This window comes from Coccinella septempunctata, chromosome X, assembly GCF_907165205.1.
Source record: "Coccinella septempunctata chromosome X, icCocSept1.1, whole genome shotgun sequence".
NCBI classification, from domain to species: domain Eukaryota; kingdom Metazoa; phylum Arthropoda; class Insecta; order Coleoptera; family Coccinellidae; genus Coccinella; species Coccinella septempunctata.
Window position 1 is genome coordinate 7,240,998 of NC_058198.1, and position 27,869 is coordinate 7,268,866.

The window sequence follows — 27,869 nt, forward strand, 5'->3', positions numbered from 1 at the left end:
CCAAGCGAATACTGTAACATGGTAATCTTCAAAAATAAGTTTCATTTCTTGTATGTTTCACAATTTACAAATATGTGTCCCAAATATTATTGTTTGCGCATTCGCCAATTTGCAACGTATTAATTGTATATACATACTTCTCCACTCAATCACCTTTAGAATATGTTTCCTAAACCCTCAATAACAACTTCAGGGACTGAATTATGTTATATGAACCTCAAATGAGTGGAATCCCATAATATCTGCGTGTCTCATAGTTAATTTTTCAAAAATTTTGAGAAATTTATGAATTTTAGTGCTCTTATAGAAATTATTACATTTTCAGAGCCACACAATACAAAGCCTGGAAACTTACACTCAGTACCTTGTATCTCTACAAGTTTTCAACCCTGAAGGTCCTGGACCTAACACAACAGTCCTTGTTATGACAGACGAAGGAGGTAAGTGAGAAACAATTGGAATATACTGTAACAACTTGAAGCCAGGTGAACAAATCGATATATGAATATTGCCTGAAGCTTTGATTTCTGAATCCAGTAGCCTTATTCATTGATTTTCCACTTCCTATTTCGATCAATTTTTCTTTTGAATTGTTTTCGAGTTAATTACCCTTTATTTCTTGGTAGTTGTTGATACTATTTTTCGCGTAATTGTATGAATCAAAATTTCATTTCATAATTAGAAATTATCGTATTGTTTTCTGTCTCTTGGAAGAAATAAAAATGATGTACCGGCGCATTCGCCACTTTGCAACCGTTTCTTGTGAACTATGAATGGAAAATCAAAAAATATCCTACTAGATATTTTTGCTGAATATTTTTTCTGGATAAGAGGGACAATTTATTAACTAAATGTGTGAATGTGAAGGCTCCCAATGCCTACAACTCCCAGATTCGCGATACATAATCGGAGATCCCTTCATCTCAGCATTGGACGAGAAATAAATGCGCCGCTGTCGTATGCAACCCAGAATACACTCTCAGAGCCCTCATTTCCCTAGGTTTTTGCGAAGATGTGAAATTTTCAGTTGAAGTTTTTCATTCCCTTTGGTCACCAGCTCTCGAAAAAATATATTCTGAACACCTCCTTGGCTGAAGACAACAGACATTCCAAATTTTATTGTGTTCAAATCAACTTTCCAGTTAAGATTTGAGGACAGAGATATATCTGAGGAAATTTGAGATCCAAAAAAACAGATCCACTTCTTCAACGATATCCAGGATTTTCTGTTCGTTTCAAATTTTCATCTATAAACCGAATATCAAGAATGAAAATAATATTGGACAAGAAATTTCTTGGGGCATGGGACAGCTAGGGTTATCTCTGATAGAATATAGTAAAAACGGGGGTTTTTCTGGAGTCGGTTAAAATATGCCGGTTTGGCGTTAGTCCCAAAGAACAGTAAATTACAGGATATAACCCCGGTTTGACCACATACTTGAAAAATGTAGAACAGCGGTCGGATAAGATATAAGAATAGCTACCTTGGGACTAGGAGGCGTACAGCTTGAAAGAGCCGTTTAATAAACGGAATCGATATATTATGCAAATCTCGGAAATCTTCCGAGACAAACTAACAACCTAACAGAAAATGGATGGAAACATATATTTGAAATGGGAACGCTGTAGAGGCAGATTTGGGATATGGCTGAGCTCGACAATTATCTCTGCCCCGGGGACTATTTACTGAGTGAAGATTCGATTGAGACTGAGGAAGACTTTCTGCGGGTTCAATCGGACCAAGGAAACCGGGAATAAATTTCCTGTTATTCTATTTGTTGGATAAATAAAGAAAAAATCCTTGCGACCATACTTTTGGTGGAGTCCTCAGGAAAATAAATATTTTTATTTACATATTGAGATTTACTTTCGCTAGCCGCACGAATGGAATCACCATTGAAAAAGGATGCCTTTGATGATAAGGATGGTGTTTAGTTTTTGTTGTTGCTGTTTTGTTATAAACTTTGTTGAAGCTTTCAAAGGAAAAGCTGAGACAATTCAATCATTTGGCATTGAATTCGGACGTTTTTTCATGTATAAATATTTCCTAGTTTGACTTGAACAAAATATTACGATCAGAGTACGAAGATATATTGCGAAATTCTTAGCCTACTATAGAACCAAACACAATTTCAATGTCAAAATATTTTATTACTCAACAAATTCTCCTCTTAATTGGATACATTTATTACAGTGAACCTGCAACATCTCTAGATGTTCAAAAAAAATGTTTCTTCTTGCTCTGCAAACCAGACCTCCACAGCTTTTATTACCTCCTCGTTGGAAGAAAATTTACGACCTTTCGAACTTTTTTTGTTCGTTGAGGAAAGAGATGATAGTCAGATGGAGCCAAATCTGGTTAATAAGGGGGATGTTCTAGTAATTCAAACCCTAAATCACGAATTTTTTGCATGGCAACATGAGAAGTGTGTGCAGGGGCGTTGTCCTGCAAAAACAAAATACCTTTGGATAGCTTTCCGCGTCTTTTCTCTTCAACTTTTTTCCGTAGAGTGGTCAGTAATGTCGAATAGTAATCTCCAGTTATTGTTCCACCCTTATCCAAAAAATCAATCATGATTACTCCATGGCAATCCCAAAAAACTGAAGCAAGAACTTTTCCAGCAGATTCTTAGGACTTGGAGAACCAGAGTGTCGCCATTCCATCGATTGTTGCTTTGTTTCTGGATCGTAGAAATGTACCCAAGTCTCATCCATAGTAACAATTCGGTTTAAGAAGTCTACATCGTTTTCAAATCGAGCACAGATCGAACGCGATGCTTCTACCCTTGCACTCTTTTGGTCAACATTCAAACATTTGGGGATCCATTTTGCAGCAATTTTTCTCATGTCCAAATTGACGTAAACTATATGATGAACGCGTTCGTATGAAATATTCAGTGCTTCAGATATCCGTTTTAGCCCAATTCGACGATCTGATAAAATCATGTCATGAACTGCATCAACATTTTCGGGGACTGACACAGAAACTGGCATTCCCGATCGGTCATCATCTTCAATAGAAAATTCACCTTTTTTGAAGCTTGCAGTCCAATTTTTCACGGTTGCATACGAAGGACATTGATCATGAAGGGTACTAAGCATATTTTCGTGAATCTGCTTACCTCTTAACCCTTTTAAATACAGGTACTTGGTGATGGCTCGATACTCCAATTTTTCGATTTTCACAATTTCGATGGACATCTTCTTTCTTTTAATTTATTGCGTAACTCTGGTTTACTTTTTTGACCTCAAACTTCACACTGACACTTCTAATGAGTTATTGTTCGTCGCTATGGTAATACAATATTTTTTTATGCATGGAACTGGTCTAGGCTAACTAGATATCAATATATCCTCGTATTAAGGGATTACAAAAAAATAATTCTCCTGCAACTATTCCATGCAAGTAGTTGTGTGTACATTTTTTATGATTTCTGGTTAGAATATCTTAAATGAACCTGAAAAAAACGAAATGTATGAAGCAAAAACGGTATCATTATGAATTGCCGCAGAAATTAATTTTCGTTGTATGAATTATTCCTTCGACATTCCGAGAACATCACAAGGGAGTCTTCAGTTGAAACTGCCCCATTTAGGATCGGTTGAATCCGACGAATTAATCATTCTCTCGGTAAGGAAATGAATACCTTGATATTTTCCCGTGAGAAAGAAAAAACGGAAACATCTGAGAGGGTCTGAGTCTGGGAGTAAAGCACTTACTCCTGGAGAGGCTCAGCCAAGAAGAGGGCGCTAATGCAGCGTACGAGTATCTGAAAATGTTTGTTGTTGCACTGAATAAAGAATAGCTCCTTAAGTGTTCGTCCCGAAATTATTTAAATTCCCCTTATATTTCATTCGACCTCATCTGTTCGGTGAAAAATGGAGGAATTTTGTGTGATTTAGTGTCAGCTTTTGCTGTTCGCAGATCGTACATTTGTAAATGAATATTACGCGATTTGAGGGAAAGTCCCAGTACAAACCAGGGTGGCAGAAAATCTCACTTTTTAATGAGACGAATATTCAAGGCAAATATAATCTCTCTATAACAGTGCAAAAAGCATAAACACTTTAAAAGATATGATTTTCGTTTACATGATGATGATGATGATTTTCAACCCTTAGAATGGGTAATTCTACGCGAAAATCTGGGCAGATTTTGTTATTCGTTTCTTGAGTTCCTCTAAAACATTTCAGGGGGAAATTTCTCTTCGTGATTCCAAAATTTCAGCATCTGGACATGTTTATAATCAACGTCTGTCGTCTAGAGGCTTCTTCTCTCGATTAAATTAGACTCAGAAATGGTGCACCATCTGATATTACTCCTGTCAGATTTTTGCCTCGAACGACCTATTTTGGGAGAAAAAATTCGGGGATTCTGGACCTATTCCTCGAAATTTTGGACGTGGAATCCATTTCGATCGATCATTTCTGTTCAATTAAGGGTATAAAGTAACAAATACGAAAATCATTCCGGGTATTTAGGTAAACGGAATATTCATTAAGGTAATTTAATCATTTTTCCATTACGCATATGAAGCTTCATTCATTTTCGTATGAATGCATACAGGAGGCCGGATAATAATGTCTTTCTGTACGAAAATATGTGTTTTTATGAATAAACGGTAAATCCCTGTGGACGATACTGAGTGGGTTTATGCTGTATCACATTCGAAACGGCTTATGCGAATTCCACACCCAATTCGCTTACGGTTCTCAGTGGCGGACCGTTTCTAGGGTGAAACAGGCAATATTGGAGAAAACCCGATTAATTAGTCTTCAGTTCAAATCATTACCGATTACACAACATTTGCATAGAGTTGTTCCAACAAAAGATGTGATACATGGGTCTCCTAACAATTCGGAGCCTTTCATTGTTCCTAGCAGCCCTGTTACTATAATTTTTCTCAGAATGTTTATCGTTCCAAATGATGAACCAAAATCCGTAATCATCCCTCCATCCACAAAAGAAAACATAATATTCCTGATATTTCAATTGTCATTGTGAAAATCCGAAGAAAAATTTTAAAATGAACTGAACTGTTTATGTAAAGTCTATCATAACTGAGATGTTTCCTATTATCAGCTTTTTTCAGCTTCCGAATAAACTGCATCGTTCGGGAATATCGGTCACAAAATAAGAAAGGTACTGAAATGTGGGGATGCAATAATGATGCATCTGAGGTATATTTCTTTTTGTGCTCTGGGGGCCATTATATTCGAATATCGTACCAGCATTCCCAGAGATGCTGAGATGAAGTCGGCTAATGAAGTGTGAGAATCAGATTGTATGTGTATAGAAGTATCGATAACTGGGAACTTTGGAAAATTCTTTTATTTCCCAGTTTAAAATGTGAATAGCAAGAAGAGACAAAAGGATGGTGACCTATTTTTGCTCATTCGATTTTCCACTACGGAATATATCCAGGGAAATTGAAAATTGGAAACTTCCACCCTCACTTTTTTCGATGACAACATTGGAACTTCAGACATCGAAAATTTAGGGTGGAGAATTGAATTAGTATTCTCGTAGATGACATTTCATAAAATTGCCAAAATTACAAGAGTGTTCAAGGTTACTGTGAAGAAACTTCATTAACAGGCAGCTACTACCTACATGATAATAAATAAATCATATGTTTCGATATATCTATGTAAGGTCCAAAAATAAACAACCTAGTTAGACTGGGTGGCCTTAGTGTTGGACACTGAAATTGTTACCGAAAAATCCGAATATATTCGTGCTGATTCACATTCACATTTTCACCCATTTCTTGTTCATTATTTTCGCCAACCGTTCACTGCAACAAACCCCTAATTGGGAGCGGAATTCGATGTGGAACTGATTAGGGAGGATTAGTATTTTTTTTGGCACCAAAACGACGAAGAATATAACATGGCATAATCGGGAAAAGTAAGTCATACATCAATGAACCATTTGTTCGATATGGTTCAATATTATCCTCGTTATAAATGTATTGTATTCTCTCTGCCTGTTTCTTGATCAAACAAATTCTGGATATACACGGCGTTGCAGTTAAATCCTAGATATTAATTATCTTGACGCAGTTTACGTTCGCTGATTGAAATACGATAGGGTTTCTGATATTGAATGTCTAGTTCAGTTACCACAAAACGTGCATCTTCAGCTGGAACTCTTACGATTGGAGTCATTAAGAATCAGCACAATATTCGCCTAATTGATAGGATATGGTTAGCGTCAAAAACAACGACGAAGAAAATCTGATTGAATGTATCGAAATTGTTTCATGTCGAATGGATTTCTTGTTAAAACACAAGTTCAACGTCATAAATATGAAAGATTGGATGAAAATGACAAAAATAAGTTAACTGAGTTCATAATAATGGTTTATCGGCTTTCTGATATCATTTCTTTATTTCAGGGTATATTTGTTTTCAACTGGGCTTGCATTGCCTTCGAAATTTTCAATGAACGATGTGATTTTTGTCAAATTTTGAGGAAATATTTCCAAAAATAACCCTTTGGGATTCAAATTCTGCAGTCTCTCTTTTCAGAGATATGAAGATCTACCAAAAATTATCGAAAAATTTTTCACAAGAACCGCCTAACATAAATTGTTAAAGTTTTGTACAAAAATATACCCTCCCATAGCTCAGTCGACAATCACGAAGTATAAAAATTCCGGGATTAATGTTAAAAATGCTGGAAATTCAATATAGGGATCCATTAGTTATCAAATGGAGGTTTCAAGCAAATGAAATGTGAAACACCGTGACTGAACATTCGAATTTCCAGTATTATATTGAATAGCGATTCATATTTCGAATTTAATGAGTTCAGTTCAGATACATTCAAAAATATAAACCTCAAAATGAGTTTTCAGGAATCAAGAGCTGGGAGAAACCATTTTTGGGTGGTACTCGATTTTTGTACAGAATTTCATCGACATATCTGTAGTAGTTTCCGAGAAAAATCCTTTTCTGTGAATGGAGGTACGATTCACAGTTTCCAACAAAAACACTGCATCAATATCCATCTTCCTGTATCAAACAGTTTTCGTTTTTTTCATCAAGTTTTTATTTTTATCGGTCCTGCATATTTGGATGAAAAAATGATACACCATATTGGTTGTACAGAATAACAATTTGTCAACATAGAGGCAAGAAAATAGGGAGATTGTTCAAGGTGACAATAAATTTACACGTGAATGAATGATGAATACCCAAATCTTATACAGATACCTCCAATGTGCAATCGTGATCCGAATAATTATCATCTTTGATTGCATTTTCCATTCGAACGAGAACCATGAATGAATCAGTTACAGCATTAATGATGCATGGATAACGCTTCCACTCGGTTAAATGTGCAAATTCTCATTATTTTTTCGAACAATTTCTACTGATTTGTCACAGCGGAAACTATGAATGGACATATAACAGCGATGCGGCACTTTTAGAACAATAGGAGAAAATAATCAACACTACATCTTCATAAAAAAAAAGTCTGTTGCTTGTTGCAAAACAAATGTATAAGGATTATTCGAATTTTTTCTCGAAAAATATGAAAAATCTTTTTAATCTTAGGGTACTACTCAAGTATTCCCTATTTGAGAAAGGGGTAGAAGGATTTGATGATGGTTTTCATCCGAAAGGAGAACAGAATGTATATTTCTCTATTATATACCTACTAGGTATGGAAAAAAACCTATGAACTTTTGAAAGTGACACGACGTGTGTGAACTAAGTAAAAGTTTACGACTGTGAGGATTACTGCTCATAAGAAAATCGAAACGTTTTGGGCTCTCACAAGAAGCAAAAATATATTTGCGAAACTTTGGCATTAGCAAAGATTTGCTGATTCTCACCACCTTCCTAATTCCCAAACTTATACAGTACTTTATGGGGAATATTTATTTGGTAGGAGGTGAGAATCATTTTCCACTCAAAGATTGATACTCCTTTTTGCATTTTGATCTTTCAATACCGAACTATTCTTATGTGTGTTACTGAAACAGACCATCATTATTCGCTAGTGAACTATTCGTAAATTAGAACCTAAAATATCGATTCTCCATTTTAAAACCGTGTTGTCATTTTTTAGAACGCGAAATTCCTTACCTACATTCGAATTCTCTCGTTTATGCAAATCTGGTAAATGAACGAAGGTTAAAAAATATGTAATAACGCTGAGAGAGACCTTCCATGAAACAATGTTTAATTCACAATGCAGCAGAGACGAAGTCCTTGTTCAGTAAATGACCTAGTAAGAAACGATGATCTAATAATATTAATCTAAAAGTACCAACAAGAATCGATATTCCAAAAAATACTTGATCTCGAAAATTTCTCTACAAAACTATTCCTACACTCTACTTTCATATATTATTCATATGCTGCCATAAGAAAAATTCTACTCATGTTCCGTATTCAACTAATTCTGAAATCCTATCGAAGAAAGATTTAAAATTCGGTTTGCTAGAATGGTGAATTTTTAAATCAATAAAATATTTCACTTCGAAATAGAAGCTCCGAGCATGTTTACAAAATTTTCAACCCATTTTTCCCTGACTAATATTTCTAATAATAAATAGAGGTAATTGGGTACATTTTACCCCTAATATAAGCGACCTTGGCTTATTTTAAATGTGTTATGCTTTATGAATGAAAATATATTCAGACCAAATGAGTAGTTGAATAATTCGCTTAATTATTATAATTTGTTCCTATTAATTTACTCATTGAACTATTTCACTCATTAAATAAGGTTGTTGCGTAAAACATATTAATGAATGAATGATCAATCAATGAAATAAAGATAAGAAATAGTACACAATAGTACACATCTAATGACCATAGAACAAATAATCAATCAATGAAGGGGATAATTTATGAATAACACCAACGACCTTCACACCCATGAATGAAAGTATGAATGAAACAGACGGCATGAATCATAGAAGCAATATGTTTTTGTAACCAAAACATCGAAAAATATTCAAATTTTTTTAAAAATAATCCGAATAGGAGACTTTATTTCCATTATTCTGTTCATTTTATTCAGCGAAATGCTTAGGATATTGGCATCGCTGTCTCGTTTTTGATTCTGCGCGTTTTAGTTTAGGCCCGCTTGACCCCTTCTCTTACTGTCAGGAGCGACCACGGTTTTCGGAATACGGGGCTGGGTGACAAATTCATGAATACGATTGTTTGTTTATCCAGTTGTTTAAACAATAATACTACCGACTAACCGCTAAAGAGATGTACGGGGAACGAAGGTTGTGCTCTTAACTGTTGTAATTCATAGTAAAATGGCCGGTACGATCGTTTCTAATTAGGTGGTTCATTGATATTATTATGATGGGTCATGTTTTTGTTTATTTACTATTTGTTATACGCGGGTGCCTCTGTTTCGAAACAACAACCAGCGATTATGAGGCTTCAACAACTATCAGTCCAGAATTCTGGTGTATGTATCTAAGTTAAAATTTTTATATTAATAAATGGATATGATATAACCTTATTTTACTAACGACACGCCTACTGTGTTATTGCAGTCCCTAGCAAACCAAGGGGATTGACTGTTTTGGATGTAACTTCCGACTCCATCAAATTAGGATGGCAAGAACCGGAAGATGTAAATGGTGTCATCGAGGGCTACAGGATTTACTATATGACCAATTTAACGTATGTACAATCCCAGAAGCAAGCATCCTCCCATGTCATATACAACTTAACAAATCTGAGTAAGTAGCCATCAGAACCATATCAACATTTATGAAACTTTCCTTTATTTTTCACTGGTAACAGAGTCCCTGTTTTGAAACAAAGGAAATTCCTCGTTTTTGTAAGGAATATTCACAATAGTCACAGTGAACTGACTACCCATAGACATGTAGCGTTTAGAGTCTAATGGAAAATCCTCTGCTTATGTAGCCTCTTATTCATCTTTATATGCAAATTATTACTTGTAGTTCACACTGAAATCAGTTCCTCCAGCTCGAAGAACTCCTCAAACTGTCTTTAACAATTGTCTATGATATGCATTTATAAAAGTATTGTAGTTTATGGAGAACATTTATGAAAGAATTCGAAGGCCATAGTCTCCCATTGTTTTCAATTTGTATCAACAATTGACCAGATACATGGGTTCAAATAGTAAATCAATAATTGTTTTTCAACACCTGCTTTTTACGATCTTGAAAATATAACTCGTAAATATTTGAAACGATCTATTACATTGGTTTAGTTGATCAGTTTGATTAGGCAGTATGTTCCCTTAAGTGATTGTGTAATGGAATTCTTTCGTAATTCAAATTAAAAAATCAGCCAATTTGAAAAATCTACAGAAATTTTCAATAGATTCACATTTTTCATCATACTATATGATAATAATAAAAATAACTAATTGGAATTATTTCGATCAAAGTATGACTGGTTGGCTGTTTGTTTCGTTTCGGCATTTTCAATACACCATATTATCTGTATATCTTCAGCATGGTATTGTAATTTCAACAAAGGATATATGTATTCACTTACTTCTAGTGAATATAATATCCAGGAAGTTCTTTTAACCTCCTTGTCGTTAACTATTCACAGAGATAAAATACATTTTGCAAACAATATTCCACAAGATAGTTGTCACATTATCTAAATACTGAAAAATGCAGAAATAATTGTGTTGATAAATTCACAAAACATTTTCAAGATAGATTTAAAATCTCATTTCCTGATTCTCATTAGGTACTATTGTTCATTTATGAATACTCAGTCTAGGTATTTTCTTCTGAAGAATTTTTGAAAGGTTAATTCTTTTTACAGAAACGGATAATAAATCAGCGGAAATTTTCATTACATTTCTCTTTTTTTTTTAAGCTGCGTTTCTAGGTGATTTTCAATACGACGCCCTGTTCCAGTAAACATTTTTTTACTGAATTTCCTTGTCTGAAATGGGTGCAGTTTTTAAAATCATTCGATGTTTTTTTGATCAGACTTTTCCCTTCTTCTTATTCATATCTTTTATTTGGATCTCTGTACCAAAAATCCATATTTTCGGTAATATTCCTCGACTCTGCAAATTGACTGCATTTTTCGTTTTTTTTTTTTCCTGAAACTGGAAATATACTGTAACCATTATGTTGTCCAGAGACCAAAAGGTGATTACCCTCAGATAATGGACTGAAATGTAATATTTGTTGTTGTTTATGGAAACATTCGCCATAAATCTGTTATCACTAAACAGAATCTTTGTTATTACATCCAGCACAAGATACATTGAACTTTGCAGGTGATAAATTAGAAAAGAAATTAACAGATTGATTTTTAAACATTCGTTAGATAAGCATATCTTATTTAAAGAGTATTTCAGGTAGTCAATATGCATATTTAAGTGATATAGACCCAGTTACCGGGAAATTCATTAAGATTTGATGTCCCATCAAAATCTTTGAAGAAAAAAATGGAGTATTAAATTTTAATCGACTTTCCGTCAACTAGAAGATAGAATATTTAACTATAGATACGATAGATTTTTTTTTATTTTATAATACTTGAAGAAAAAGTGGCTTTTTTTTTCAATGAATTCTTGGACACTGCATATCACAAATTTTCATATGAAAGAGGACCTTGCTTGTCAGTTTTCATGAAAAAATTAAATATGTAACTGGAAAACTGGACAAAGGGTCTAATCGAAAGGATTATCCAAAACTGTAGACTGATAATGAGTGCAACTTTGAAGATAGTGGAACTTCTTGGGAAAACTGGTAGTTCCACAATAAAAAACAATACAGAGTTGCAAAATATTGATGAAAGAAATTTATATAACTGTTTCATTTTCCAATACTTTGAATTTGCAGAACCTTTGACGGAATATAAAATATGGGTTAAAGCGTTCACTGCAAAACATGAAGGGTTATCATCTGATCCAGTTGTCAATACCACCGATATTGGAGGCCCAGATCCCCCTATTATCCTGAATCTCACATGCCAAACCCAGAATACCATGTACCTCAAGTGGAAAAGACCCAATAATTTCTTCGACTCTGTGGATTTTTATTATATTTATATACGTCTAGATAATCATATGTGGAATAACATTACTATACCAACACAAACTAAGCATTTGGATACTGCAGTGAGTAATTCCCCTAATGCATTATTCTCTTATCACTTACCTTCAAAACGAATGTACGATTTTTGAATTAAAGTTTTTCTCCACATGGATAAACTTGTGGATGCCTGTTGAATATATTCATTCTTTTAGTTTACCGTGAAGAACGTCACTACTGATGCCGTTTATAAAGTTCAGCTTCAAGCATCTACCAGGAGCAATAGAACTGGTAGAATAATTTTGGGAAACGCCTCTGAGCCTAAGTCAGTTTTCATGCAAGCGAACTGCGAAAAAATTCAGGAATATATGCGTCATACCACGCACGACCTCAGTACTGGAGTTTTAGCTGGGGTAATATGTGCAACTTTTGCATTTTTATTGGCCATATCTGCTTTTGTCATGTGGAGGTGAGTGGCTGGAAGTATTTTTACGAAAATAGCTTGACTATGCTTTTCTTCCTTCAGAAAATGTTTCCACGCGTCTTACTACTATTTGGACGATCCCCCTTGTTCAGTACCCACTGCATCCTTGGACTGGAACGCCACCCCCGACGGTTCCTCAGATTACAAGGGGGCTATTCCAGTTCATATGTTCGCTAAGCATGTTAGCGAGCTCCACGCTGACGGGGACATTGGTTTCAGCAAGGAATATGAATCCATTCAAGCTGAAGCCACAACTGACGATCACACTTCTGAGCATTCTCAGCATCCAGACAACAGGGCTAAAAATAGATATCTCAACATAATTGCTTGTTAGTATTTCTCATAATCTATTGGTTTTTTGCATGGTATATGGTATTCTCTCTCTAAAATGAAGGGTATTGCGTTTTTTAGATGATCATAGTAGAGTTCAACTGTTGCCGATGCCTGGACAGAAGAAAAATATCGACTACATTAACGCTAATTACATCGATGGGTTCCAATGGTCTAAAGCTTATATTGGTACTCAGGGTCCACTACCATCAACTTTCGATTGTTTTTGGCGTATGGTTTGGGAACAGAGGGTCAATATAATTGTTATGATCACAAACTTGGTTGAACGTGGAAGGGTGAGCTTTATGGTTTTCAGCCTGTTTTTTTTTCTATAACAAATCCGATTTCAGCGTAAGTGCGATATGTATTGGCCTAAAGAAGGGACTGAGACTTATGGGGTTATCCAAGTTAGACTTGTCAAGGAGGACATCATGGCAACTTACACCGTCAGGACACTACAAATACGCCATCTTAGAGTAAGTTGAAATTAAAATGTTCGTATTAAGAACAGCAGTATTCATCTTCATACATTTTCAGATCAAGAAGAAGAAGTCATTGATGGCTGAAAAGGTCGTTTATCAGTATCATTATACTAATTGGCCGGATCATGGAACCCCCGATCATCCATTGCCAGTATTGCACTTTGTGACTAAATCGGCAGCAGCTAATCCACCAGATGGTGGCCCCATCATAGTTCACTGCAGGTATTGATACTTAAAATTATCCGACATGGATTGTATCAATTTTTAAAATCGAAGAGAGTCTAATTAATCATTCTCCTTCTTTTTTTTAGTGCTGGTGTTGGAAGGACTGGCACATACATAGTTTTGGACGCAATGCTTCGACAGATTCGTACCAGGGGTGAAGTGAACATTTATGGTTTTTTGAAACACATACGTTCGCAGAGAAATTTCTTAGTACAGACTGAGGAACAGTATATTTTCATTCATGATGCACTGGTCGAGGCTATAGAATCCGGAGAGACTAACATTAGTAGGGAACAGTTCCCTAAGTATGTTCAAGTGTTGCAGAATGTCATGTCTGAAGACAGGCCAGAACTGTGGAAACCACTCGAAACACAGTTTAAGGTAAGATCTATCTCGAATTATATTATTTTGTTTTAATCCTTTAATTTTGATTGCAGTTAGTTACGAGTTTCCAATGTAAAGACTTCTACCTAGTGTCAGCTAACAAAGTGATAAATCAGCCAAAGAATAGACGGATGGATATATTACCAGTTGAAAGTTCCAGAGTTCATCTAACACCCAAGCCCGGCGAAGACGGATCAGACTACGTGAATGCTTCTTGGATGCAAGGTTTCCACAGCCTAAGAGAATTCATCATCACTCAGCACCCCCTCAAGCATACGATAAAAGATTTCTGGCAGATGGTTTGGGACCACAATGCGCAAATGATCGTGATGCTTAGCATCATCGATAACCAAAACTTTGAGGTGTTCTGGCCGATGGACCAAGAGACGATTGATGCGGATTCATACAAGATCAAACTTGTCAACGAACAGGCTCAATCGACTTACGTGACTAGGGACTTTACGATGCAATCTTTACAGGACGATTACGAGATACCAGTTAAAATGATCCATTGCACCAACTGGCCCCATCACTGTGCCAGTATTGCTGAGGTTTATCAACTACCGAACATCGTTCTAGATTCTGGAATACAAAATGGACCAATTGTAGTTGTTGACAGGTAAGAATTTACGTTGGAGCTAATTCATAGTCGCTTTCAGATCTCAACTTGTTCAAATCTTTATCATTTTTCTCTTTATTCTTTCAGATTCGGTGGAACTGAAGCAGCCAGTTTCTGCATATTAACGTCGCTGAAGAAGCACCTTACTTACGATAACCACGTAGATGTATACTTGTATGCCAAATTATACCATAACCGCAGACCGGGCGTATGGAATTCCATGACTGATTATTTACAACTGCACAGGGCGGTACAGACCTTATGCAGCCCCCCAGAAAACGCAACCCCTGATCTGTACGCCATGGCTAACGGTGGTGTGAATGGTTCTGTTTCCAGTGATTGCATCAGGGTGCCACCTGAAGGTATGGAAGCATTGGGACCAGGTCTCGCGCAAGCTTGATTGTGTAACAGTCACAAATTCCAATGAATGTTGATGAGGTTGTCATGCTTGTTTTCTAATTGTGATAACTGAATTCCCCCCTTTAAGGCATCCTTACGACTGAGGTTCGTTGCCACCTGGCAAGTGTTTCTGAATTATTTTCCGTTCGGTGCTTCCCAGTTTATTTGTGCTAGACTAAGTGACTTTCCCAATTAACTAACAGATGAATCGATAACCCTCATATTTCATTCGTTATTTCGATCAAATCGAAGGCATGTCCAATTCATCCATTGGTGTCTGCAACCGGCAAGACTGTCTTTCGAAAAATTCTTTCTTTTAATCGTTCATTGCTTCAGTATATGTGTGATGAATATCACATTTTGTGTGTTGAAATCATGTTGTTTCCTCATGCTTAAGAACATACATTTTCTGAATAGTTTTCTCACTTGACGAAATATTTCATATGTTAGTTTATTTCAATATTTCGGATTATCTAATAGTGAGAAAACTTATTCAGAATGGGTTTCTCCCCCGAAGTATTGCTAGCATGTTGCTTATAATCTGTTTTGTCGCATTAATTCTGTTGGTTGTCGAATCTTGTTGTTTGAATCATCTGAATAACGAATGCCTTTTCGACCAGTGGAAAGTTTTTATCTAGATTGTTTTATATGTACTAGATGAAATGTACTGTGATGCGAAAATTAATAGAAATTTGTATGGTATATAGTAACAAACCAACCAATTAAAAATAGTTCAAGAGTGTAGTTGAAATTTAAAGTGTTTCTGAATAGGAGACAGGACTCTTATGTGAAAGGAATAGTAGTTTTATTATTTTAATTTTTTTTTTGCAATAACTGCCAAGTGATATTTCGATATTGTGAATCTTCGAAATTTTGCTTTCGAATATTTAACATGTTAGCTGCGGTAGCTTTTTTTTTATTCATCAGAACCTACGATTTATAGGATTCGCTAACAGTATCCAGTGTATAAAAAAAAGTTATCTGATACTAGGGATTCTGTGTAACATTTGTTAGTCAAGGCCAGTATTATCGAAAACAAATGGATGAAATCACTAGTATCCATTAGGATAGATAGGTTTTCCGAAGAAAAAAAATCAGACAGAAAAAAGGCGTATGTTACATAATGCAATTGGTATTAACCAACAGTTTAAATGATTCTTGATCTCTCCACATTCACTCCTTCACTAGGTTTTGTTCACTCTGTGTTGCCCTAATCAATTCTTCTCTGAAACACCTTGTATACTCAATTTCTATTTTTCCAAGCATTATAATTTTATGTAGCACAAGGCGAATGAATGATAAATGTTCCGACTGTTATAAAAAAAATGAAATGAGTTCTAAAAAACTATATATTTTTTATGTTCAGGATTGCCTTTCCAATTTTGTCCCCACAGAATTTTTTTGTCTTATTTCTCGATGAAAGGTAAGCAAAGATTACAATTTCCAATATAACATTTGGCTGCGGCACTACAATTACTTCACTGTTCATTTTACATTAAAATTAATTTTTTGGCAAATTAAGTGATGAGTAAGGAACAAGAAGCTCAATAATTATTTTTCTTGAGAACAATTGTGGAAAGAGATAGAAAATTCGACTTAAACGAAAGTGTTGCACCCTTCATGTTTCAATGTCTCCTACCTTTTTCGTTGTTTTTTAGATTTAGGTCAGCAACTTCTTTGTTCATCATCACTTTTAATATTGGAGAAAATTGGAAGTCGTTTCCGATTTTCTTGAAATCTCTGAACTCTTTTTTCAGGAGATGTCTTGGAAATGGAACAATTATATCATCAATGACCATATCCCAACGAGGACTAACCACAGCTAATGTGTTAAATTCATTTACAACTGTATATTTTGTACTTTTGATCATTTTATTTTAGAATTCACAGTGATGAAAGATTTTGTCACAACAAGTTGTATTATTGTTACAAATTATTATCAATTGAACCGTTTTAATTCATTCATAAAACAACTTGCCATTTTATAAGTGAGCTGTGATATAAGTTAATGTTACATTTTATCATTATCACTTCAAAATTAATTTTGGTTTAAGGACATTGTTTCAATGAAGTATTTTAAATGATCATTCGATTATTCTAGTCAAATATTTAGTTCCAAATTAATTGATGTAATTGAGAAAAAATGTCTACCAATCGTTGAATTATCTTACATGGCCCTGACCCACCTTCATGTAATAAGAACTTAAAAACTGGATGTTGATGTTAGTGTTTTATCAGAAATATCTCACATCTTTAATCACTTGATGACACTGAAGAATCACTTGAAGTTCCATAATCTAATTTCTCAACTTACCAATTCTGCTGGTGAATAATCTAGACAAAAATATATTTTATGCATTAACTAAAAGTAGACATTATGAACTTCTAATTGACCAGTATTTCAGTTTTTTTATTATTTTCATTATACATTTAAAACTCAAATGGATGGATCTATCAAGTTGGTCAGCTTTTGGATTAAAATGAAGAGGTATATTTAAGCATTTACATGTAAAAAAAACAGTTAAAAATCTACATAAAAATAAATATTTCAAACAAAGATTTTTCTGCTTGAATATGTCCTCTGTTTGGTGTCTCTAAAATATACTGATATGTGTTTATTTAATTACAGAACATCCATTGATACATAGCCAAGATGTTTTGAAGTGTTTTCATTCTTGAATGTTATCATTATCATGAGTCATTAAATCTACAAGTGGAGAGAATAGCAGTAACCCATGTAGTTTTGATTGGTGCACAAAAAATGTATTCATTTTTACTACAACATTTTTAGACAAAACGATGAAAACAAGATTTACAGTTGAAAATAATTTTTCTCTAATGTATATTTAAGGTGACAAATTTTTAAAGGAATATTTTATTATTCATCTGCATATTTGTGCATTTTTTGTGCAGAGTTGATAGTATGGCATTTGTTGGTGATACTCAGATAAAAATTATTCGAGTTTACCAATAGGGAAAGATTAGTCTGTAAAATATGTAGTAAATGTATGTAAAAATCTACAAAGAGTATATTAAATATTGTAATTCCATATTTATAAGTGTATAGTCTTAGTTTTTGTATATTGTTGTTTTCAGAAACTATATTGATGATATCCACTAATTTCAAGTGAAAAGAGGGCATCAAGCATATCCTGTAGAAAGTTTGAAAGTTGATGACCCCCAAATTTAGTATCCGTCCACCCAGGCTTTGAACATTTCAAGTTGATTGATACCTCTTTTTTCACTGGAAGATGTTTTATTCTTTATCAAATGTCTCTCATCCAATTGTAATTTTATAGGTGAATTATTTAATTTAGTATTGTATTGTCGACTCGATTTTTATCACATATTCTCCATGTTTTACTAATGTTATTTATTTTTATATAGATTATTATCAGTATGCATATATTTATTGAATCAAATAAATATGGAAAATTATGATTTTAGTTCCTTTTGTTGCAGGAAAATGTGTATCCTGTTTCATCATGTATAGCAGATACTGTAGTATTCTAAAATTCTTCGACACCTTGTGTATGTTGCATTATATTTGTGTTATTAAAATTAAATTTTCAAGACTTGTTTCATTTCACATCCCTTCATTTTTCGAATATCCAACTGAGATTTCACCCATCTGAAGATGGCGGTTGCAATTTTTGTGGCACATTTTAACATGAAAAAGATAGGCAAATAAAAATAAGGCATCCTGTATATTTACTTTATTAAATTATTTAGGATACACAACATATATTCAAACATTAAATTGCTCAAATACTGATTCAGTAAAGGTACAGCAATATCCAACAAACTCAACATGGTTCATTATCATGGTAGTACAGTTTTTAATAATCTGTTCACATTTTGATATGGATTTCTGTTGAAAAGTATACGTAAAGATAATAAAATATATTGTTTGATATAAAATTCATCATCAATCAAATGAATCCAGAAAATAAATTTAATTATTATTATCCTTTACACATACGATCAAGATGTATCATTTGCATCTCTGGGCTTGCTTTGCTTTAGCCTCTTCTTCTTTTTTTCGCTGTTTTTCTCGCATCACCTCAGCATCCCTGAAAGCACAATTATTTGATACTGAATTGTTCGAGAGGTCTGGACATAGAAGGTTCCATTCCATTTCCAATTAGAAACTCAACTGTCAGCCCCAACCCACCCTTAACATCTTATATATTGTTAAAATTAATTTAAAACAGCTCTACGATAACAAAGAAGTGAATGTCAACGAAATGTATTAACCAAGTATAGGAGACTAAATTTTCCAAGAAAAGTCCAATACCATACTATTTGTTTCTAAATAAATTAAATTAGAATGATTTGCTAGTCATAAACTTGGTAAATTTGATAAATTCTCCTGTCTTCAAAGCAATGATGTATGTTTTTTTTAACACTATTCCCACCATATTGTCAACCATATATCAATATGGCGGGGCATCAATATAAAAAACCTTTTTGTTTATTTACTAGTCAATCATATACTGTAGCATTGAATGTTCACTTCTTCATAAAACTAGGTCACAACAGAAATAACTGACGAGAGCTGCAAGACTCATTTCTTCAATGCATAAAACTGGCATTCTTCACAAAGAGAAAAACTTGGCACTTTGCCTGTAAATAATAACAAAGGCTCACCTAAATTTCCGTTGTTCTACCGTCAACCCATCTCCTCGCTTTCCCTTTGATTGTTCTTGTACCTTCTTTTGATTTTTGGCTCTTGCGAGTTCTCGTTGATTACCGCCTGAAAATATAAGGAGAATTATAAATATATCACTACCCATTAAAGGAAACTTACGGGTCATTTTGACGAAAGTATAGCAAATAATCAGGAATTTTCTGAAATTCTATATCAAGGCCTCCGAAGGCCGCAGCCTCTTCTTTAAACAACAAATTTGTGTACTGAAATTTCAAGAAAATGCAGTGTTTTTTCAAGGAGAAAAGGATATGGTAAGAGAACACAGATTTTGAGAACTATAGAATTTTCTCATTGCTTTGATTTTTGAGACATTGCCAAAAATTTCCTCACACCTTTCAATAATTCTGATGAAAACACGCCAAACTCTGCAGAAAAATACAACACAAGAATTACAATAGAAATTTTCATTACAACAATAAAAAAAATGAGGAATTCTCATATAGATTTTTAGATTTTGGGGTTATCTTTTTCTTTTTCTTCTTTAATTGGGCTTGGCGACGATTTTTCATTTTTTCAAGCCACCTGGTGGCGAAAGGTACAAACACAACAACTAGGTTAGGAAAGATGTGCTTTAAAATAGAGGCTATTGCATATTTTTGTCTATTAGCAGTTGTTTGTGGGAATTGAGTAATAAGGAGTTGTGTTTCTTATTTGAATTCACATATATGAGTTTTACGATTGATGATAAACTACCTCAAATATCGAAATAAGAAGTGCATTCTTGTGTTTATGGATGTAACAGTTGTATCAAATGATATCTTGTGATTCTAAACATTCCTAAATATAATATATGCAAAGGTGACATGATCAACAAAAAAAATACTGTTTAAAAATTTGAAGTAAGTGAAATTTGAACAAACAAATAAAAAATGAAAAATGTTCGGTCAAGAGAATTATCGTCAAAGCAAACCAACCTACCTATAGAGCTTACAGCTTTCGCCACTAGGTGGCTTGAGGATGAACAGTGTTCTGTGGTAGAGCGTTTAGGCATAGAAATTATTGATATAACAAGAAACAGTATCTGCGCAGTATCTTCTGCGTCGTTTGTTTTCTGTTGCGAAGCATTTTCATAATTCTGAAAGAAATTGATAAAAGTTAGGAGTTTTTCTCGAATTTTTTCATTATTTCTTCAAGATATCAAATGAAGCCACAAATGTTGATTAACATAATTTAGTCTTAGTCAAGTTTTTCATCTTCCCAATTGGAAACGTATACGATATCTCATGAGAACCATATCTGTACATCTTGAAAAAGATTAGCACGCTGTTTCATTGGAATTTAGAGTTTCATATTATTCTCAAGTTATCTCTTATCAAGGAAGGTACCCAAAAATGGATTGTGATCCACTTCTGTCGATTAAAAGGAAAGAAATTGAAAATTTATGCAATCTCTTCAAACAAAATGCTTATTCTGTCTGCTATGAAACGCCAGAAGTAAGTTTGTTTTACTGAAAAATAAATTTTAGTTATTAATCACCATGAAAGTATTTTTCACACTGATTCTTTTGCGTCATTGAAAGTAACTGAAATCTGGTGCTGGGAAGTGTTGAGAAGTATTGAAACTAAAAATATTTTCTGCTCATTTGGTGCAATTAACTGAAAATTCACATGTCTAGTTTAACCAGTTATTGTTCTAACTTACTGTGCTTGTACTCTATTCAACTTCTGCATTAAGGCTTAAATAAATCTATACATTTGTGTTACTGATCTATGAGGTTTGGTTAGATCCTCAAATACTGATTTTTTTTATTTGTGCTTGTGCTTTGTACATAATGTTCACATTTTGATAAACTAAAAACATTTGTACTTCATCTCTCAGGCTACAGAAGCTTTGGCAAGATGCAAAGCGTTGCTTGAACTGGACTATAAGGTAGTTGAAATCAACAATAGCGATGGAGCACTCTGTTCTCATTATCCTAGCAAAATACTGATATGTCAAAGTGAACTGCCTGATGAATCTGGTAATGAGGTGAGAAATGAAGCACTGAGTTTAGAAAGCACAGCTGATGTAAATCAACTTCGTAATCAAATTTTGAAAGCAAGAAAAGGAAGGTAATGTCCATTTGAATTAAAAATGACAATTTGATACAGTCATTTTTATAAATTTTATTATATTCAGGTGTCGTGCACGTTTCCCAGTTCCAGTAATTTTTTACAAGGGCAAAAATATTTGCCGTTCCGGAACCACTGCCCATTTTGTGGAAATATTAGGTCGTGCTACTGTTGAAACTTTCAACAGTTATCTGGTTGGTACATCAGAAGATGAGCTAGAGGGTAGAGGTGATGAACATGAGTTCAATGATGATCAGAACTTGAATCTTGAAAGTAGCGTGAGGAAAAATGATATACAGCTACTCAAGACATATAATGTTGAGAGTATTTTTGATCTAATGGTAGAGCAGAAGAAAATTAAATATGGTGTTTAGTGAGTCTTTTGATTCTATCATTATTCATAGTATTCCGTTTTTCCTAATTATTGTTCAATAGGAATGAAAATTATCATTTGAATATGAAGTGTTGTCACAGACTCCTAATTTTAAAGAAGAACGTTTCTTTTTTCAATGCTAATGAAGTAGAGAAATGGAAATTTATTTGATAAATATTTCAGTGTCACTTCATCTGAGACTGCAGATGAAGAAAATCGTTATAGTGAGTTTAAAATATACCACATACCCTATCCTGGATGTGAGTTTTTCACCAATATCAATAATAGTGATAGGAAAGGAATTAAGCAATATTTCGACTGGACGCAGAGGATGGTTGATAAAATATTCGATATACCTGACCTAGAGAGATTTTCTAATATGAGAATTGACTGGGATGAATACAGGACATGGGATATTGTACAATTAACTAGAAATTATCTGATGTTAATACTTAAGCAAGTGCATGTGAGTATTCACCTTAAAATTTTGAAACTGTTTCGAAGAAAATATATAACTTTGGATAAGAAGATATGGAATAAGCAACTAGAACTATGTGAAATTTCTTTAGGAAAGCAAGTCTGGAATTCTTGTTCATTGTATTAGTGGTTGGGACAGAACTCCACTATTTATTTCTCTTATAAGACTCAGTTTATGGGCTGATGGTTTGATCCATAAGTCTCTCAATGTTTGGCAAATAATATACTTTACCGTTGCGTATGACTGGATGTTCTTTGGTCATAACTTAAAAAACCGTCTGGAAAAAACAGAGGAAATATTCTTCTTCTGCTTCTACGTACTCAAACACTTAACTAATTTCGAAATGAATAATAGCGGGTGAGTCTAGTTGCTCTGGCTTTGCGAAGAATCTCATTCACAGAATTATTTCAGGCTTGTCATACATTCTGACGATACATATCAGGATAATGGAAACCCAGATACAACGTTAAGGAAGCCCAATATTTCATCGCCAACTGATGTACTCCCTGACTATAGAGATTATCAGACTGGTATAAATGAAGAAGATGTGTTGTCTGACACTGAACTTGATCGTGATTTTTATGGATTAGAAACACCGAGTTCTCCAAGCAGTAATGAATCAAATGGGTAAACTTCATAAATTCGATTCTTGTCTTTATGTGCTTACTATATTTTCAATCAACAAGTAATAGAACTGAACTAATCGATTAGTTGAGAGAAATTTTGAACTTCATGAGAATTTTTAAGTATCCAGATTATTAGAATCTTTCATTTTTTATTTAGAAATAACATATGCGATCCCGGCTCAGACTTGAATGGGGGGGCAGCAACGGCAAGATCCATTCCGAAGCCATCTTCCCCTGTGCCAATCAAAAGAAATAGTAGTGCAAGTGATACTGATACATCTGGTAGTTGGGCATACGTTACTACCACTGGCAGTGTTAGAAGCAGGGAGGAAATGTCTCATAGGAATACAAGGTGAGATCTTGATTAATGTCACTTAATGTTGATTGGTATGGATTGAACAAAAAATGAATTTATTGAAAATCTTATATAGCACAACTGACTGTTGTGGTCTTTATCTTTAAAATTTACCCCTGTTTTCTACTTTTGCAGACTGCTACACTGTGATTTATGTTGTGACTTCCTCATTGGAGTGTCTGTTATTGCAGTGTTTTGATTTTCTTGTGAAATTGTTTGGAGTTCATTTATTGACTTTTTTTTCAGGAGACACCGTAGATTGCATGGAGTGCGAAACGAATTTTACAGAATGTACTACCACTGTATACCGGTCTCCTACAAACAGGGAACATCTGTTATAGGGCAGGTCCTTGGTAATTTGTCTGAGAGAGTTGGTTTCTCATAAGCGTTCCTTTTTTGAGGCTAATCTTGAAATTGTTCTTAAACACATACCATTATTACCTTGTTTATGATGAACCATTTTTTAAATGTATTATTATTCCGTGTTTGTTTAGTTTTAAAGTTAATTGTTTTATTATTATTCAGTCATGAAGTATATTAATGTTTGTTTCAGTATTCCATCAAAGATAAATTCTGCTAGGACAAACATATTATTCAAAATAGAATTCGTACTACTGAAATATTAAGTTTCAAATCTATAATCTATGTTGCAAATACGCCAATTTATTGGCAGATTGAAAGGAAAGTTTGTTTTTGCGTGAATTTCAGAATAACTGTAAGCAATTTAAGGTGGACAATAACTGCATTTACTTTTTTGATACATTTGTATGTTTCCTCTTAATGTATGTGGCCAGTACAAATAGTTTTACAACTACAGTAAACACTTAAATTGCTGTTGGCAGGTCGTTCGCATTCGTCCTAAATCAATGCAATTTCATGCTCACTATAAAAACAACCTGCAATTTTTTCAGAAATTGGTCATTCATAATATATCTTCATCATTACATAATTATTTGTGTTCAGTTATCTAGTGATGTTTGTAATCTTCCTTTTTTCGATGTAGAACGAGTCAGAAGTTTGTAGATCATAGTGTAACTCTTTGCAAATGACTTAGTTATTGTAACTCAGGGTACATCAGGAATCTTAAAATGATTAATATTCATTTTGATATCTTGAATATCTGAAGTATTTAACATGTTAAGCTAAGAAATGTAAGTGTTCATCCATTTTGTATTTCCGTCTTTTGATTGGAGATTTTTCTTGAACTAAAACCTATTTTCTAGTTCATTAGTTTTCCATCAAATGTGATACGTAACTGATGACAAACTACTCGTTCAGAAAGATTTCTTGTGTGTTATTTTCGAAACTTTTATAATAAAATATATTTTTTTAATGGAATGTATTTCATTTATGACACATATTTTTAGTAAATCTGTTTCAGATTGGATGAAATGCTAATTATTTTCAATTTTATAGGCTGCATTGAGAGAAAAATCATTTGTACTTTTGGAATTTTATTTTACAAATTCGAGTATAAAAATGAGCTAGACATTGACATTTTTCGGACTAGAATAATTCAATAAATTGTTATCACCAGTTCATATACCTGAATTTTCATTAAAAATTCAGTTGAACCAATGTTACACATTTTTTTTAAGCTTTCTCCCATATATATACACTTTATAAATTTTATTTCAAGCTTTTTGTCATATATCAACATATATCCTCACACATAAAAAATTGTATAGTATAAATACTGCAATACTGGCTTTTTTATCTTGTAAACTAATCAAAAATATAAATCTCCTGGGGATACATTTTGAAACTTGAATAATACTGGCTATATAAGGCATCGAAATTTTAAATTGACAGAATTTGAGCCACATTACGTAAGCATTCACATTAACCCTATTAAATGTTCTGTATAATCAAAAACAATAACACCCACATCTCTCTTTCTAGATGCCAAAGATTCAATACAAATACTGTAAGGTAAAATGGTTCATGGTACTATATTAACAAAGAGAGTATTGTGATTCGGAGGCAATTGGATCTTTGGTATGGACAGTATTAACCCTTGGCATGTTGGTACAAGTGAACAATATTTTGGTAGAAAAATAATTGCATGTTTTTCACCTGAGTAAGTGATTATATTTTAATATATACTGAAAGATAATCTTTTAACACCTCTGGAAAAATTTTAGGCAGAATAGTCGGCAATTTTATCATAAAATTCAAGGTATGGCTAATATTGTACAAAATATCCTGAAAAAAACAACTAAAACTAATACTCGGCTAATTATTCCTATAACCTTGAATGTTGTGGTAACTTAATCCATAAATTTAATCTTCATTAGTTTGGAAGACTTGATAATACTGACATAATAGAGTGGCACTCTAAAGAACGAAACTTAAGGCTAACAGAAAACAATAATGTATCAAGCAGAATGTTTCAATTTTGGAATGAATAAATTAGTTGCTAACGGGCATTCCACTGAAGAATTTTGATAATGAGGAAATATATTTCTTAAATGAATATGAGGGTATTGAATTCCAACCCCTGATTCAAATAGATAATACTACAAAATATATAAGTATCCATTTTATGAAGCTTATATTATTATTCAGATCGTAATTGTGGAGTTCATTTACGATATTTAGCATTTGGAATTCCCTGAATTACTTAGCAACTTTTTATAGATATTCAAGTTGAAGGCAATTATATAAAATGGAAGCATCTACATGGCTCAGAATCGGACTTGACCGATTTTCAATTATATTGCATTTTCCAGAAAACTGAAGAACAAATATATGTTAGATGGAGTAAAAGTATGTTGGCCACTGCTGTTTCTTGTTGACCGTTCGCTAATTTTGTGACATTTACCTGAGGTTTGAATGTAGTTGTTGAACTTATGGTAGTTGTTGTTGAACTTATAGTAGTAGTTGTTCGGACACCACTGCCTTCGATATAGTCCTCGTCATCTGAAGGGGTGAGTTGAATTGTATTTCCATTGCACAGGTCCCCCGTACAATAACAATATTCAATATTGTTAGCTTTTTGGCAGTCGTCTAAGAAAACCCCTTCACATGTTCTGATTTTTTTGTCCACTTCAAAAATAACATATGATTAGTGTTGATTCTTGTTAAGATGGATGAGAAAATTTCAAGTAGCAAAAACTTGACTTGATCAGAATAAAGCTTACCATGGGTCTCCAGTCCGCAGGAAAATTTATGGGGACAGTTCACTATGAACGAGGAATTACTTGGATCGAAGTTGTCGCATGAATCTGTATTGTCTGTTCCACAATTGTAGCATCTTGTAGCTGCTATGATATTAGCTAAAAGTTCATGATTTTAATTAGGGTGTAAGAATTTTTGTTAAATTACTTCTCTTACCTGAGGAGAACCAGTATAGCATTAATAGCACCAATTTGGAAAACATATTCCAGTTGATTAACACTTAAGTAGACTGAATATATAGGGTGTTTTATTAGCAGAGGTCTCCAAAATAAGGCATATTTTATTTTTTTGATTCGTCCAATATGAACTCGATCATTTTAAGAGGTTAAGTAGGAAATATAATAAACAAAGTCCGTAAATTAAGCAATCATCTGGCAGGTATGTAAATTATTCTCTTATTTTTGGAACGGAGAAGTAACAGCTCGGAGGCATCTATCAACATAATAAATATTTCATAACAACTTTATGTGCATAAAAAAGATACTGGTTCCACTAATGGTTAGCTGTATAATTGTAGCAACTGAATACGCCATCGTAAATAAAGGATAGAATTACAGTTTTATTGAATTTTGAAAAGAGAGGAAGTGTTTGAAGTGAGAAATCGCATTCTGTCCGGCGCGACAATTCACTAACAATTTAAATTAATAATTGCACTCGCGATAATTAATTATTGGCAATTGAGAATTGTTCTGAATATCGATAAGGCTGCATCATGTTGGTATTTTCATACATGATGATATTAGATTGCAAGGAAGATGAACAGACTACTCCTCTCTATATCGTCTCGTCTATCGAAACCTAGTTGTAGAACTAAGTCATACAAATGGATTGGTTTCAAATTTAATCGATCAATGTATCAATAATTGATTCCATATTAAGGCACTATTAATTTAGTTACTGAATAGAATAATTATATGCTCAAATACTTAATGTATGTTACTTCCGATCAATGAATAAAGGAGATTTCTATGTCTGAAGAGTGTTTTTAATCAGAATCAGAAAAAGCAAACTCAGTTTAGTCTTCCGCACTGGTTCAGTACTTTGTAAGTATACAATCAATAACTCTCAATTAACCCTGTGAAGGTACAGAATAAATATTTCAAGAAAACTTGTAATTTGGGTTATTTAGTACTGAATTGGAAAGGT

The 27,869-nt window shown here is 33.7% G+C and overlaps 4 protein-coding genes across 5 annotated transcripts in view; 2 read left to right on the plus strand and 2 right to left on the minus strand.

Moving 5' to 3' along the window:
• The window catches only part of LOC123321261 (tyrosine-protein phosphatase 99A), a 272,028-nt gene extending 253,506 nt beyond the window's left edge, over positions 1–18,522 (plus strand). The window contains exons 6-17 of the mRNA XM_044908704.1: positions 326–440; positions 9,537–9,725; positions 11,835–12,112; positions 12,242–12,495; positions 12,553–12,839; positions 12,922–13,136; positions 13,191–13,316; positions 13,378–13,544; positions 13,634–13,928; positions 13,985–14,550; positions 14,638–14,912; positions 17,579–18,522. Coding sequence (XP_044764639.1) covers positions 326–440; positions 9,537–9,725; positions 11,835–12,112; positions 12,242–12,495; positions 12,553–12,839; positions 12,922–13,136; positions 13,191–13,316; positions 13,378–13,544; positions 13,634–13,928; positions 13,985–14,550; positions 14,638–14,912; positions 17,579–17,628 — 2,817 coding nt within the window. The 3' untranslated portion in view covers positions 17,629–18,522. The remainder of the gene's footprint in view (positions 1–325; positions 441–9,536; positions 9,726–11,834; positions 12,113–12,241; positions 12,496–12,552; positions 12,840–12,921; positions 13,137–13,190; positions 13,317–13,377; positions 13,545–13,633; positions 13,929–13,984; positions 14,551–14,637; positions 14,913–17,578) is intronic.
• A 128-nt stretch (positions 18,523–18,650) lies between these two features.
• LOC123321498 (putative SERF-like protein) lies at positions 18,651–20,087 on the minus strand. 2 transcript variants are annotated; one of them, XM_044909142.1, is made up of 4 exons: positions 19,993–20,087; positions 19,760–19,863; positions 19,600–19,705; positions 18,651–19,022 (listed from the first exon to the last, which is right to left on the minus strand). In XM_044909142.1, exons 2-4 carry the CDS (start codon positions 19,764–19,766, stop codon positions 18,944–18,946), a joined length of 192 nt encoding a protein of 63 aa, XP_044765077.1. In that variant the 5' UTR covers positions 19,767–19,863; positions 19,993–20,087; the 3' UTR covers positions 18,651–18,943. The 2 variants fall into 2 exon arrangements, with proteins under 2 accessions (XP_044765077.1, XP_044765076.1); XM_044909141.1 differs by lacking the exon at positions 19,993–20,087 and having other exon boundaries at positions 19,760–19,943.
• A 631-nt stretch (positions 20,088–20,718) lies between these two features.
• Positions 20,719–24,876, plus strand: LOC123321392 (myotubularin-related protein 14). Its single transcript, XM_044908954.1, has 8 exons — positions 20,719–21,093; positions 21,479–21,711; positions 21,779–22,084; positions 22,268–22,550; positions 22,654–22,919; positions 22,974–23,189; positions 23,346–23,540; positions 23,790–24,876. The coding sequence occupies exons 1-8, from the start codon at positions 20,992–20,994 to the stop codon at positions 23,926–23,928; spliced, it is 1,740 nt and encodes a 579-aa protein (XP_044764889.1). The 5' UTR covers positions 20,719–20,991; the 3' UTR covers positions 23,929–24,876.
• A 104-nt stretch (positions 24,877–24,980) lies between these two features.
• Positions 24,981–27,516, minus strand: LOC123321393. Its single transcript, XM_044908955.1, has 3 exons — positions 26,880–27,516; positions 26,687–26,821; positions 24,981–26,591 (listed from the first exon to the last, which is right to left on the minus strand). Exons 1-3 carry the CDS (start codon positions 26,923–26,925, stop codon positions 26,254–26,256), a joined length of 519 nt encoding a protein of 172 aa, XP_044764890.1. The 5' UTR covers positions 26,926–27,516; the 3' UTR covers positions 24,981–26,253.
• Between the last annotated feature and the right edge of the window lie 353 nt (positions 27,517–27,869).